The sequence below is a fragment of the Chiloscyllium plagiosum genome, unplaced genomic scaffold (assembly GCF_037043375.1).
Source record: "Chiloscyllium plagiosum isolate Xiang-an unplaced genomic scaffold, Cpla_swu_hap1 HiC_scaffold_26, whole genome shotgun sequence".
Classification (NCBI taxonomy): Eukaryota; Metazoa; Chordata; class Chondrichthyes; order Orectolobiformes; family Hemiscylliidae; genus Chiloscyllium; species Chiloscyllium plagiosum.
The window spans coordinates 49489054-49504658 of record NW_028270164.1 but is presented as its reverse complement, the minus strand read 5'-3'; the positions used below and the strand labels follow the sequence as shown (position 1 = coordinate 49504658).

General features: G+C 44.1%; 1 protein-coding gene across 5 annotated transcripts in view; it reads right to left on the bottom strand.

Annotated features, from left to right (window-relative positions):
- Positions 1 to 14636, bottom strand: part of LOC122563307 (uncharacterized) — a 177078-nt gene extending 162442 nt beyond the window's left edge. For 3 of the 5 annotated variants that reach the window (XM_087973706.1, XM_087973707.1, XM_087973708.1), the window contains exons 1-2: positions 13976 to 14636; positions 11300 to 11353 (exon numbers count right to left, since the gene is read on the bottom strand). In XM_087973706.1, the coding sequence (XP_087829832.1) occupies positions 11300 to 11353; positions 13976 to 14161 (240 nt within the window). In that variant the 5' untranslated portion in view covers positions 14162 to 14636. The remainder of the gene's footprint in view (positions 1 to 11299; positions 11354 to 13975) is intronic. The other 2 variants (XM_087973705.1, XM_087973709.1) reach the window with 1 other exon arrangement.
- Between the last annotated feature and the right edge of the window lie 969 nt (positions 14637 to 15605).

Below are 15605 nucleotides of genomic sequence, written 5' to 3'. Positions count from 1 at the left end.
TTCAAGAAGGCAGCTCACCACCATCTTCTCAAGGGCAACTAGGGACATGCAATAAATGCTGGGCCCAGCCAGTGGCACCCACAGCGCACAAAATGAATAAACAAAAAACAGTACATGTCTCCCAGAAAGGCCTTTGAATGTGTCTGCTACAGCATGACAAGCCTAGTGTGTTTGCTTCAAAAGTCCTTAGACATTTCAGGCTAATTCTTGCACTTAGAAATGACCCTGTCAAACATTTCAAGGCGCCTTCACGGCATCAATTGTGAAAATGCAATGGTACAATTTAAAGTCCAGTACAAGTCAGGTTCCTGTGCACTGGGTGAACTTCCAAACACTCTAAGAAAAAAAAATTTCCTTTGAAAGTCTGAGTGGATGTTATTAAACCTGAGTTAGGTAATTGCAACATCAGTTGCATACATTTTGGTTCCAGCTGAGCACAGCAGATTCACCCAGCTACATCAGAGAATCTCCAACTGCAACAGCTCAAGAAGATCATTATCAGCGGGTGGCCTGATTATATCCAACAAGTCCCCAAGCAAGCGCTTTTTTCCTGATCATTCAGAAACAAACCAGAACTCTCTAAGAATTTAACTTTCAAAGACAAAATAGTTGTAATACTACAAACTCTACATTGAGACATTCGGGATCATACACAAAAGGGCACAAAACTGCAGAGAAAAATCAAGATTGACACATGAACCTATATATTAGCCCAGCATTAATGAGCACATTGATCAGCCACTCTAGCCATGTGAAACATGTCAATTCCATCAGCCTCACCAAACAAGAGAACATCTCCTTCCACAAGCAACTCCTCCTGAGCTTCGGTGCAAGACTGTCACTGATACATTTCATGTTTAAAAACACAATTACAATCTGGTGACTACTTCACCAAATTTTCTTTTGCACGGCAACTCAAATATACGACTAGAGAAATAGTTTTTGATATATTGATGCCATTTCGTAATGTTTGATCTCCCTCAATAAATGATGTGTCTGACAATGGTCTTCAGTACACTGGTTCACCCATCAAGATGGGGGTGGAGGGAGATGGGGGTGGAGGGTTCCAACATACCACCTTGTCTCCTCAGTACCCTCAGGTGGAAGATCATGCAGAATGTACTGTTTTTTTCTGCAAATTCCATGATTATTAAACTTAAAATGACTGGCCAAAAGTATTGGTTAGCAAATGTTTAACCTAGATGCTACTCCTATAGGGAATGGTTCACCCTATACGCTTTATGCATGCTTATGCAGGTTGTTGGATAAGGGTTCCATCTCTTTTGGAAAACATGGTATGTTGTATTAGGGCATAGATTCCAGACTACAGAGGCCTGTATTTTTCAAAACAGAGACACGACATTCTGCTATGTGTTATTCCGGTGGAATTTGTGACAGATTTAGGTGAGGAGTCCAGTGAGGCCCATCTCAACCTTGGGAGCATTTCGCTGCATCTTAGATGTGTTTGCCAAGCAGCGTGGTGAGTTTCTGACTAGGTGGCAGTGAATTGCCAATTAAAGGGAATTATTCCCTCTTACCACCCACAACTCTCCTCATCAATACGCAGCTTCTTGTGCTTACAAATCTGCCAAACACGCTGGACGTTGAGAATTTTCCACATGGGAAACTTGCTGACTTCTGCCTTTCCATTGGCTTCAAAGAGTCGCCGTTCTGTTCAGCACCAAATGGCCTCACAGGGCATGGTTCATGGGCACCAGCTACACACACCCCTCACCCAACTTGCCAACCTCTCTCAAACACCATGGCACCTCTCTGATCCACTTGTAGGCTGCTGAGGAAGCACAGACCCACATTGTAGGCTACACCGGCAACCAATGTTGTACTTTGTGCTCGGGACAGGTATCCTACTCACAGGTTGGAGAAGGATGTACCTCAGGGTTTCTTGCTTGTTCTCTTAGTGCTCACTCTCTCACTTAGCACTTACCCAGACACTGGCAGTGTTCCTGCCTTATTTCGCTTCGCTGTGCCAGTTAGTGCAGTCACACATCCTGGCAGCTTGCCTTGCTGGAAGGTGTTCTCAGTCTCGGGGGTGGACATCCTGCTGTACAGCAATGTGCTTCATCAATCTCTTGCCAGTTCGATGTGCCAGCAGCTTACACAGTAAACACACTGCCTGTGTAGCAAGCAGGGGCCATGACTCAAACGTCTTAGGGGAGCCATCCTCACTGAACACCATGGAGGCACCCTGCAGTCAGGGGAGCCCAGCATAGTATGTCAAGGGCAGTATCTTGTATTTTGTGTTTTGGGTGATCAAGGGGTCCATGCAAGTGCAGTCTAGGGACTGGGTCATGGTTTGTCCCATGGCTCAATTGTGGCCAGGATGGTGAAGTGAGGAGGTGGTAGGTCAGGCTAATACTGTCAGGGAGGCGCACACATGTCAGTCAGGGGTGGGGCTCCCTCTTGTCCAAGATTGTCAGGTTAGATCGCTCAAGTGGGTGGCCGATTGTCATTCCATTGGGTCTGTCCAGAGAAACTACAGGAAAAGGGGGTGTGGGGAACAAGTGGGGCTGCTGCAGTGGGAAGGAGATTCCAGAACCTTGTCATTGGGATTGGGAGCTGCACGCTAGTGGGAGGAACATGTCGCTTATGAATTGTGACAATGATCAACTGGGGAACATTACCTAAAGGGATGACAGTGAATATACAATTTTAATTTAATTTGATTTATTATTGTCAGATGTAATGAGATACAGTGAAAATTATTGTTTTGTACGTTATTCATGCAGATTATATCTTACATTAGTGCATCAGGGTAGAAGAACAAAGTGTAAAAGACAATGTTACAGCCACAGAGAAGGAGCAGAGAGAGATCATCAACTTTAAATATGAGAGGCAAAAATGAGGACTGGAGATGCTGGAAACCAGAGTTTAAATCAGAGTGGTGCTGGAAAAGCACAGCCGGTCAGGCAGCATCCGAGGAGCAGGAAAATTGATGTTTTGGGCAAAAGCTGTTCATCAAATATGAGAGGTCTGTTCAAAAGTCTGATAACAGCTGGGAAGGAGCTGTTCATGAATCTGTTCATACGTATTTTCAAACTTTCGTATCTGTTATTGACGAAAATGGGTGGAGGTGGTTATAACAGGGTTGAGAGGGGCCTTTGATTGTGTGAGCTGCTGTCTCGAGGCAGTGGGAAGTATGGAAAGACTGAATGGATGGGAGGCTGGTTTGCGTGATAGACCGGACTGTGTTTACACCTCTCTGGCACATCCATAGAAATTGATAAGTGTCATTGTGGACATGCCAAAATTTCCTTAGTCACCTGAAGAAGTAGAGGCATTGGTGCGCCTTTTTACCATCGCGTTGACGTGGATAGACCAGGATAGATTGTTGATAATCGTTACTCCTACGAACCGCCTCCAGCTCAGAACCAATGATACAGATAGGGGCGCATCCTCCACTCCACTTCCTGATATCAATGACAAGCTCCTTCATTACACTGACATTGGTGGAGAGATTGTTGTCTTTCTACCATACCACTAAGCTATCTATCTCTTTCCTGTACTCGCTTTTGTCATTATTTGAGATCCAATCTATTGCGGTAGTGTCGTCAGCAAACTTGTAAATTAGAGCAAATTTAGACACACAGTCGTGAGTGTATAAGGAGCATAGTAAAGGGCTGAGCATGCAGCCTTGCAGGGCACTGGTGTTGAGAATTATGGTGGAGGAAATGTTGTCACCCATCCTTACTGACTGTGGTCTGTGGGTTAGTAAGTCAAGGGGTGAGGAGCAGAGTCCTAGGTCTCTGAGTTTGGAGATGATTATGTTTGGAATTATGGTGTTGAAGGTGGAGCTGTAGTCAATAGGTAGGAGCCTGACGTACATATCCTGGTTATCCAGATGTTCCAGGGAAGAGTATAGGGCCAGGGAGATGGTGTGTGCCATGGACCTGTTGCAACTTTAGGTGAATTATAGTGGATCAAGGCAATCTGGGAGGCTGTAGTTGATGTGCGCCAATACTAACCTCTTAAAGGATGAATGCCAGAGGCTCTGCCCAGTTGTCACTGAGGTACGCTGATTGATTTTTCTTTGGCACAATAATGATAGTGGTCTTCTTGACACAGGTAGAAACTTCAGATCGGAGGTTAAAGACGCCAGCGAATACTCGCGCCAGCTGGCCTGCACCGGATCTGAGTTCATGGCTGGAGTCTCCATCCAGGCTGTTTGCTTTCCATGGATTCATTCTCGAGAAGGCTGATCTGACATCATGGCGGTGATCGTGGTATACAATGGCAGACAGTTAAAGAGCGCATTGACACACTGCGAGGACGGTTCACTCCTGTCTGACATAGAAATAAAATGAGAAATGTGGCCCGATCATGGCTAGCTAAGGGAAATTAGGCACAGTATTAGATCCATAAACGGGCATAGATTGGCCATAAAAAGCAACAGACCTGAGGATTGGAAACAGTTTAGATTTCAGCAAAGGAGGACAAAAAGTTTGAATAAGAGGGAAAAAGAGAGTATAAGAGATTAAATTTACAGATGACTCAACGCTGGGTGGGAGAGTGAGCTGTAGGAGCATGCAGAGATGTTTCAGTGTGATTTGGATAAGCTGACTGAGTGGGCGAATGCATGGCAGATGAAGTATAATATGGATAAATGTGAGGTTATCAGGTTTGAGAGCAAAAACAGAAAAGCAGATTATTATCTGAAAGGTGATGGATTGGGAAAGGGAAGGTGCAATGAGACATGGGGATGTCCTTGTACTGGAAGTAAGCATTGCAGGTGCAGCAGGCAGTGAAGAAAGCAAACAGCATGTTGGCTTCATAGTGAGAGGATTCGAGTACAGGGGCAGGGATGTCTTGCTGCAATTGTACAGGGCCTTTGTGAGACCACACCTGGAGTATTGTGTGTGGTTTCAGTCTCTTATCTGAGGAAGGATGTTCTGGCTATGGAGGGAGTGTAACAAAGGTTTACCAGATCGATCCCTGGGATGGCAGGATTGACGGATGAAGAGAGACTGGATCAGTCAGGACTATTTTCATGGGAGGTTAGAAGAATGAAGTTGTTGGAGGGGAGCTTATAGAAATCTATAACATTTTAACAGGGCGAGACAGGGCAAACACAGGAAGGAGTTCAGAACCAGGGGATCACAGTCTAAATATATGGGGTTAGCCATCTAGGATTGTGATGGGATAATTTACTTCACCCAGAGAGTGGTGAGACTGTGCAATTCTCTGCCACCGAAAGGGACTTAGGCCAAAATGGTCTTCAAGAAGGAGTCAGATATGTTCCCTGAGGCTAAAGAGATCAAGGTGTGTGGGGTGCAAGTGGGAACAGGATCCTGAGTTGGATGATCAGTCCATGATCATACCAACAGTAGAGCAGGCTTCAAGGCTTGTGGCAGGCATAAATAGCGTGGTCCTGCTACTATGTTCAAACTTTCTGTGTTTCTATGAATTTGGGGCAACTTTATTTGTATGGAGGTGATGTGGTAAAGTGCAGGGATAAGAACAAAGTAATGCAGGAGGGGATTTGTCCACAGCTGGGAGCATCCTGACTTGAAGGCAGAGAGAGTGTATGGTCATTTCGTATACCAGGGGTCGAGAGTGGGCAAGGTGAAACTGGTGAAGGGTCATGTAAATATAATGGGTAGGGAGCTGGAAAGTTGCAAAGTCAATGAGGTTCATGAGGAGGGCGGCTAGGAAGGAGATGTTGATGTTTGGGGCTTCAGTGATGTCAGAAGTGATGCCTGAAGCCACTGTCCAAACAGCCTTCACCATTGACTTCTATGATGCTGGAAACTGAAATAAGGAAATGGGAAAGAAAATAGCTGTAACCACAGGCAGAGCAGATTGGGCAAGAGTCTGGATGTATGAGGGAGGGGGCTATAGCAAAAGCCGATATGAGGTCCTTTAAAGGGGAACTACATTACACACAGACCCATGCACTGTACAAGACACATACCTATAGGAATCTCTAATCCCCAGTCATCCTATATGGAGCTGAAGGCCAGGAGAACATATACTTATGCTTTGCTGGAACTCTGACTACAAACAGGAATCTGAATTAGGTGGCAGGTTTTTAGGCAGCAGTGTCATTATGGTGAATCTTGACTCAGGAGGGTGTGTGCCCTTAAAATGATCATATCTTCATAATTAATGTGTTCAACACCAGAAATAAAAATAATCACTGGAAACATACAGCAGATTAGCCATACCTGAAGATAATTAATATCTTAGCATTGCTGTCCTACAGAGTCAGGTTATTTCATGTTTCTAGTCCTTGCGGTAGTCTGTTTCCTTTCCGAATCTCAGAACAAGAACATTGAGCCCAGTTATGTGATTTCCACCTCTGCACTCGAATTGATGAGGATTTCAAAGAATCAAAAACCTTTGATTGGAGGTATTCCTCTCCATCGAAGTTCCAAGGTATTGACTGTTTGTCCTGAGGCTGTGTCCCTGATCTTGAAATCCCCAGTAGGGGAAGCAGTCTCTCAAAGTCTACCCTTCTCAATCTTATATATTTCAATTATATTACCTTCTATACTTCTAAACTCCAGAGAAAATAGACTCTCAATTTCATCAGTCTCTCCTTACAATACAATCCTCTTGTCCCTTCCTTAACCTAGTGAACCGCTGTTCTATAACCTCCAATGCAAGTATATTCTTCCTTATTTAAGGACACCAAAACTGCACACAAAACTCCAGAACTCTGTAAAATTGTAATGACACTTTTTTATTCCTGCACTCTAATAAAGGGCAATGTGCCATTTGCTCTCCCAGTTGCTCATTGTACTTGCATGTTAAATTTCTGTACTGCTCATATGCGTACACCGAGGTATTTCTGAGCATCAACATTTACAAGTGTCATCCCCATTCTGCTTTACTATTCTTACACCGACTGTAAACTAACCTCGTACACCCCCATGTTGTGTTCCATCTGCTAATTGTTCTCCTTGCTGAACCTAAGATTTCTTTACAGCATCTTTGTGTCCTCTTCCCATGTAAATACCACTGTCAGCAAACTTCTCTCTCCTCTCCGTCTCTTTATCTGAATCATTAGTTGTAGATTGCGAAGAGCTTGTGAGGGCTAGCACTCATCCTTGCAAAACTCCAATCATTATATGATGTTAAAAGAAAATGCTGTCTACCTTTTTCCTGGTCATAAATAAAAAAACATGGCAAATTTTGGTTGAGAAGAACACAGATTTTCTCCATAGATACCTGCCCAACCAACGTCATTAACACAGATTATCTAGGCCTTATCACATTGCTGTTAATAGGGTCTTGCTGTGTGAAGCCTGATCGCTGTACTTCCTGTATTGCAATAATGCCTGCATTTCTAAAGTACTTAATTGACTGTAAAATGCTTTCGACATTTTGATATGAATGTAAACACTTCTTTGTTGGAGAGATGGAACAGTTAGGGGAGCAACTGAACTACAATGACTCACCTGTAGCTGACGGGACCAAGTGAGGGGGAGGAGGGCCACATTATGACTACCACTGCTTTGAAGAATGAAGCAGAACATCTGCACAACATTCTACATTCGGCCTTATCTTTTAGAATTTCAGGTGTTCAGGGTAAATCCAAGAGAGAGATGGATCACTGGACCCAAAACTTTGACTCTGCTTTCTCTCCATAAATACTGTCAAACCTGCTGTGTTTCTTTAGCAATTTCTGTTTTCGTTTCAGATTTCCAGCATCTGCAGTTCTTTCTTTTTGACAGGGATGGTCTTGATGGGGGGGGGGTGGTTACTGCTGACTGATCCCACTTTTCAGTGCCCAGTTGGCATGCAGTGGCCATTACATATAAGTGCAATCAGATCCAGACATCATATTCAAAAAAGGTCAGAAACGTCTGCCTGAATGGATTTTTTCGTATTGTTTTAAGGCATAGCACATTGAAAATGTCTTGAAACTGTTCGGGAAATCCCTTGTGGGACAAAATTCTGCATGGGGAAAGTGCTCAAAGGAAATAACGGTCTTAGATAAGGTTTCTAATTTGTTCAGTGTTCAGCTGGTTTGTTTACTTGAAAGGAAATGGTCAGAGCATTAAATGAGTCTCACGGCATGAACTATAGTTTTTAGTTGCTGATCTTTAAATTTTGCAGAGAATCTGAACTTCTACCTTCAAGCCTCACATCTCATGTTGAAACTTTATCAACGTGGACAGCTGATGGTTATATCCAGAAACCTTGGTTATCAGACCGAAAGTTTAAAAATGGAGCTTTAGTTTATGATAAGCCCATTCTGTTTTTCTTGTTTATTCTTCATCTCCAGCTTCAGTCCCTTCAGAACATGAACTGCACCCCTTCATCATTGCACATTATTGCCTCACCCCCAACATTGTTTTTTTTCTCAAAGTTCTTGAACTCGTTGTACACTCTCAAATCTCTCCCTCAAATCTTACAGCGTAGAACACAGAACAGAACAGCACAGCACAGGCCCTTCGGCCCTCGATGGTGTGCTGGCCTTTTATCTTTCTCTAAGATTAGACTCACCTGCATACCTTTCATTTTACGATCAGCCATGTGCCTATCCAAGAGTTACTTAAATGTCCCTAATGTCTCTGACTCTACTACCACTGCTGGCAGTGCATTCCACGCACCCACCACTCTCTGTGTAAAGAACTGACCTCTGACACCGCCCCTAAACCTTCCTCCAATCACCTTAAAATTATGCCCCTTCGTGATAGACATTTCTGCCCTTGGAAAAGTTCTCTGGCTATCCACTCTATCTGTGCCTCCTAACATCTTGTACACCTCTATCAAGTCACCTCTCCTCCTTCTTCACTCCAATGAGAAAAGCCCTAGCTTTTTCAACCTTTCTTCATAAGACATACCCTCTTGTCCAGGCAGTATCCTGGCAAATCTCCTCTGCACCCCCTCTCACCATATCCACATCTTTCCTTAAATGAGGTGACCAGAATTGAACACAATATTCCAAATGTGGTCTAACCAGGGCTCTATAGAGCTGCAGCCTTATCTCGTGGCTCTTAAACTCAATCCCCCTGCTAATGAAAACCAACACACCATATGCCTTCTTGCCAACCCTACCAACTTGGATGGCAACTTTGAGTGATCTATAGACATGGACTCCAAGATCCCTCTGTTCCTCCACAGTGCCAAGAATCCTGCCTTTAACCCTGCAGTCTGCATTCAAATTCAAACTTCCAAAATGAATCACTTCACACTTTTCCAGGTTGAACTCCATCTGCCACTCTCAGCCCAGTTCTGCATCCTGTCAATGTCCCGTTGCAATCTGCAACACTATCCATAACTCGCCCCAACCTTCGTGCCATCAGCAAACTTACTAACCCCACCTTCCACTTCCTCATTCAAGTCATTTATAAAGATTACAAAGATCACAGGTCTCTGAACGAACCCCTGCGGAACACCACTGGTCACTGATCTCCAGGCTGAATAATCTCCATCTACCACCACCCTCTGTCTTCTATGGGTCAGACGATTCTGTATCCCGACAGCCAAATTTCCCTGCATCCCATACCTCCTTACTTTGTGAATGAGCCTACCATGGGGAACCTTATTAAATGCCTTGCTAAAATCCATGTACACCACATACACAGTTCTACCTTCATCAATGTGTTTTGTCAAGTCCTCAAAGAATTCAATAAGGTTTGTGAGGCATGATATATCCCTCACCAAGCCATGCTGACTATCTTAGATTAGATTACTTACAGTGTGGAAACAGGCCCTTCATCCCAACAAGTCCACACTGACCCTCCGAAGAGCAACACACACAGACCCATTCCCCTACATTTACCCCTTCACCTAACACTACAGGCAATTTAGCATGGCCAATTCACTTGACCCGCACATTTTTTTGGACTGTGGGAGGAAACCGGAGCACCCGGAGGAAATCCACGCAGACACGGGAGAATGTGCAAACTCCACACAGACAGTCGCCTGAGGCGGGAATTGAATCCGGGTCTCTGGCGCTGTGAGGCAGCAGTGCTAACCATTGTGCCACCGTGCCGCCCACCACTGTGTCACCGTACCGCCCCTATGGTTTTCTAAGTCATCATAATTCCTGTCTCTCAGAATCCTCTCCAATACTTTGCACGCCACTGACGTAAGACTGACTGGACTGTAATTTCCAGGATTATCCCTAGTCCCTTTCTTGAACAAGAGAATGCATTTGCCACCCTCCAATCGTCTGGTATTACTCCAGTGGACAGTGAGGATGCAAGGATCACTGCCAAAGGCTCAGCAATCTCTTCCCTCGCTTCCTATAGTAACCTTGGATATATCCCTAAGGGCATTGTGGATCAACCTACAGCTCCTTCCAAATCCAGGACCACTTCCATCTATAAGGATGGGCAACAGATATATGGGAACACCATCGTTTGCAAGTTCCCCTTCAAGCTACTCACCATCTTGACTTGGAAACATATCACTGTTCCTTCACTGTCACTGGGTTCAAATTCTGGAATGGCATTGTGGGTCCATCAAAACATGTGGACTGTCACAGTTCAAGAAGGCAGCTCACCACCACCCTCTCAAGGGCAACTAGGGATGGGCAATAAATGCCCTCAATAAATGCTCAAATACCATAAATGAATAAAAAGAAGGAATGAATAAAATACAATCCTTTCAAGGGAAAATCAAAGGAAAATTTCAAGATGACGGATGTACCCAGGTATGGAGAAAATGGGGCATTGGGATTAGTTTTGGATTGCTTGTGTGAAAAGTCAACATAGACATGATGGACCAAAGAGCCTGCCGCTCAACAGAAAGTTTGTACAACTCTGCAGTTCCAAACCACACAGAATTCATAGAAAATGGATTAGTTAAACGTACTGGAAATATGCAGCGGGCCAGACTGGAAATGAAGAAGAGGCTACAGTTTCAGCTGTGATCCTTCATCAGAAACCTCACTGTATATGACCAGCATTTCCTGGTTTCGTTTGAAATTCCCAGTATTGTTGGTTTTGTGTTAATCTCTGTGACTCGGAATTCTATCCCTAGATTAACTGAAGATTTACCACAGGGTCTGCTAAGTAATTATAAGGAACCCATTCTGAAAGGAAATGTTTATTCAGCATAGCCTGATCACCGGGTATACTCAAATTTCTATTTTGAAATGATGAAATTCCAGATAAACCTTCTTTTGAAAATGTTTCTAATTGAATAAGCAAGTTATAAGAACATTTAAAAATATATCTTTCCATAACATATCATGTTGTCAGTATTTGCTGTGCAATACAATCAACATTGCAGCATAGAAACCTTTCTGGCTCTCTCTGTGTCACTCTGTTTATTGAAAATGTTTGCCATAAAAGTCAGTAGAAATGCAGCTTCACTTGCCCACCTCCAGGATTGTCCTGAATTTTCCAGGAATTACAGGTCCATCTCTTGGAAATTGCTATCAGCAACCAGAAGGAAAAAGTTCAATATACTTTAAAATAATTTTATTTTGCATTTGTCTTGAATAATATTGAACACAATAGTAGTTATAAAAAATACTGGCAACGGGAAAAAGAGTCTTGCTTGGTTGTGAGGGATTTTTGGATGTCAGAGATTATTTAATGAAACCAGAGTTGTATCTGAACCCTCCAAGTACTCCCCAAAGTCGACACATTCCTCCCTGACATTTACGGCAGACTTGGCAGACGGGGGGATTTCGGTGCCCCACTTTCAAGGGAAGGACCTGGAGATCCTACTGGACTGGCTGGTGCTCAGATGGGACTTCCTCTTCACCCAGGACCAGCAAAGGAGGCCATGACACTCGGCCAATGTCAGCCTGGTTTCAGGTTGCTATTTGAGATAAGGCAGTCCCAGGATGCACAGTGCTGTAGGAAGAAGAACAACGTCCTCTCCACTTTGTTTACTTATAGTGTGGAAACAGGCTCTTCGGCCCAACACGTCCACACCTACCCGCCGAAGCGCAACCCACTCATACATTTACCTCTTAACCTAACACTACGGGCAATCTTAGCATGGCCAATTCACCTGACCTGCACATCTTTGGACTGTGGGAGGAAACCGGAGCACCCGGAGGAAACCCACGCAGACACGGGGAGAATGTGCAAACTCCACACAGTCAATCACCTGAGGCAGGAATTGAACCCGGGTCTCTGGCGCTGTGAGGCAGCAGTGCTAACCACTGTGCCACCGTGCCAGCTTGAGTGCCACCATCTTCTCTCCAATGCCTCCAACTCACTCTACCTCTGCTTCTGTACCCACCTTCCACCAAGACTGATGCTTGACCAGTTTCACAATTGCCTTCCCCATTTGCTGCACCCACTGCAACCCCATCACCATGAATCCTGCCTGCCCTCTGTGCTGCCTACTCATTTACTCAGATACATTCCCAACTGCACAATACTAGCTGTGGCAACCGACTTTCATCTGCTGTAGTATCTGTCTCTCCTCAATCTGTGAGTAAGACAGCCCACAACAGTGAAAAAAAAGGGTTAAGATGCGTGTCTGTCTGCCCCACATTTGGCTTCACACCCCTTATGAGGAGAATATCCTGACTCGGACTGACCAGGACTCGTATCGGAGACTGTCATTGACTTACTTAGCCAGCAACCCCTCAGAGAAGGCTATTTCCCCTGACTTGACTGAGGACTGCTGAAACTATGACAAGTTTCCTGGCTTTGTGTCTGTGCCAAATGGCAGCAGTAATATGAGCTCAGTATCTCCTTCCGAGAGGACAAAATACAAAAAGGCAAGGAGTGAGTGCTATGAGAGAAAGCGAACAGCCTGGAGATACAGCCTGGTCCAGTCCAGGAGCTGGGTGTGTGTCCCTGAGTACACAGCATCATTACTGCAGCATTACAATGAGAATTGTTAGCGTAGCCTGAGGTGCAGCATTGAATTTCAGAAACATCCTGTAAGTGGACTGGAATGTGCTATTAGGGCTCATGTCAGAAGCCAATGTCTGCATGTCTGTGGGCGTGGGATGCATGTGCCCAACAGAGAGTGCTTTAAGATGTTGGTGTCAGGTCTCCAACATGGAAATCCTTTGGAGCAAACAGTGAGCTCAGCCTCACAACCTCCCGCTGCATTTCCCATTTTAGGGTTTCCCAGTGTCTCGTTTACTGGTGAAGTTCGGGAAGTGGCATACTGGAGATTAATGAAGTGAGTCCAGACATCAACAAGTACTTTAACTAGTGTTCATTTCAGTCGATTTGAGGGCAGTGCAACGGCTCAGTGGTTAGCACTGCTGCCTCACAGAGCTGGGGATTTGGGTTCCATTCTAGCCTCGGGCAACTGTCTATGTGGAGTCTGCACATCCTCCCCATGTCTGAGTGGGTTTCCTCCAGTTTCTTCCCACAGTCCAAACCTGTGCAGAGGAGGTGGACCAGCCATGCTAAATGTGGGGATACAGGGATTACTTGGGAAGCTTTTACGAGGATCGGTGCAGACCTTATGGGCTGAATGATCTCTTTCCACACTGTATGGTTCTATGATTCAATTGGCCACTCTTTGTTGCCTGGCAATAATCTCACTCTGCCATTTGAGAAAAGAAGACAAGATGGACTCAGATGATCTTGATGTTGAGATGCTCCTCAGAGACTTCCTCTCCTGATCCTGTCTCACATCTTGCTGTAGTCCTAAACCAGACAACTGTCAGATTTTGCCTGATGGTCTCCTTTCTTTAGGGTATTCTTTCCCATGGGGTCAAATCTGTGAAGTTACTTTCCTCGTCTAGGTCACTAAGGTTTTTGTAACATTAGGCCTTAGTCAATGTGTTTTCTGTTTCCTTTTCAGTCATGGAAGTCTCTTGTCGGTATATTTTAACCAGCAAGCCTCGGTACAAGTGGGACTTGAACCCAGGCCTCCTGGCTCAGAGGCAGGTTCACAACTGCTGCTTGAAGAAGCCAGTAGTTCCCTCTATTACAGGAAGTGATTTTTCATTCTGATTTCTCTCATTAAAAGGAAATGAGGCACAGCTAGATTTTAACTAACAGCACATGTGAACGCAATTGAATGTGCAAGATCTCAACCAATATATAAATGAAATATTAGGGCTACTTACCAATCTAGTTTCTCCTGTTTGTAGGGGTAGGCAATGCAGAAAGTAGAGTTGTTGCTGTTGACTGTATTTCCTTTCTTTACTTGCACCATTCTTTGACTTGTTTGTTTTTATCATCACACAATCTACAGCATTGAACAACCAGAAACTAATAATATACATTATTGACATGGATAGGTCATATGCCATTGTATGTTACTCTAGACATACCTAGGGTGGAGGCAATTTGAAAGCCAACAGGAAACTCTATACTTTGTCTGGTTCCCTTTGGTGTTGCATCTTTCTGCCAGCTGTAAAATTCAACTTTCTGTCACATAGTCATTACTTCTTCATTTACATTATTCATTTACATTATTCATTTCTCCTGGACTTAGTATTTTCATTTGCTACGTCCTTGACATGCCACTGAACGTTCTCAATAAAAAAAAATCTAAGCATTAAAATGTAATTACAGTAAACTTTTACAACTATTTACTTCAGGCAATGAGATTTTAAGGATCAAAGAAAGATGAGTTAATTCTCCAACTCGCCAACTATTGTGACACCATTAACTCACTTTGTACGCTTGCTGCGTGGTCAGCGTAACCACTGTGCTTCTGCAGAACAACACAACGTGGTCAGTTAGATGTAATCTACACGGGGCTGCTGTTCAAATCAATCAAGGGAATGTTAAATGTGAAAATTAAGGATTTATACTCAGTCATGTTGTATTGCTGGAACTGGACATCTGTTGGTGTCTCCTATTTGTTAGACCTGCTCATGCACGTTTAAGTTTTAACATTCATATCAACAGGGTACTGAAAGTACAAGCTGCTAATGTTGAGCACAACAGGATACTGGGACTTAAATGACTAATATGCATCACCTTAATCAGTGAGTTTGTAGGATGGAACTGTAAACAGATGAACTAGATGCACATGGATTTCATAGAATCTCTACAGTGTGGAAGTAGGCTATTCAGCCCATCAATTTCACACTGACCTTCTGGAGAGCATTCCACCCCATACTCACTCCCCCAACCCTGTATTTCCCATGGCTAATCCACCTAGCCTGCACATCCATGGACATTGTCGGCAATTTAGCCCAGCCAATTCACCTAACCGGCACATTTTTGGATTGTGGAAGGAAACCGGAGCACCCGGAGGAAACCCACACAGACACTGGGAGGATATGCAAACTCCACAAAGACAGTTGCCCGAGGCTGGAACCAAACCTGGGTCACCGTGCTACCCCATTGACAAAGTCAATCAGCTGCAGAAAGAAAAATAAAGGTTGAATTGATGGGGAAGAGAGAGAAAGGAAAATTACAATGAATAATAAATCATCTTATTTGCGTGACATTTTAGTCTCACGAGGCGAATGGTGGAGTAATACAGATCATTCCACAACTTGCATCAATTTGAAATTTATGTGGAATCTTTTCCTCGCTACACATTACTGGCTTTTGGGTGTTTTATAAGAACGAGAATGATATTATCAGCCATGATTCGGAGATGCCGGTGTTGGACTGGGGTGTACAAAGTTAAAAATCACACAACACCAGGTTATAGTCCAACAGGTTTAATTGGAAGCACACTAGCTTTCGGAGCGACAATCACCTGATGAAGGAGCGTCGCTCCGAAAGCTAGTGCTT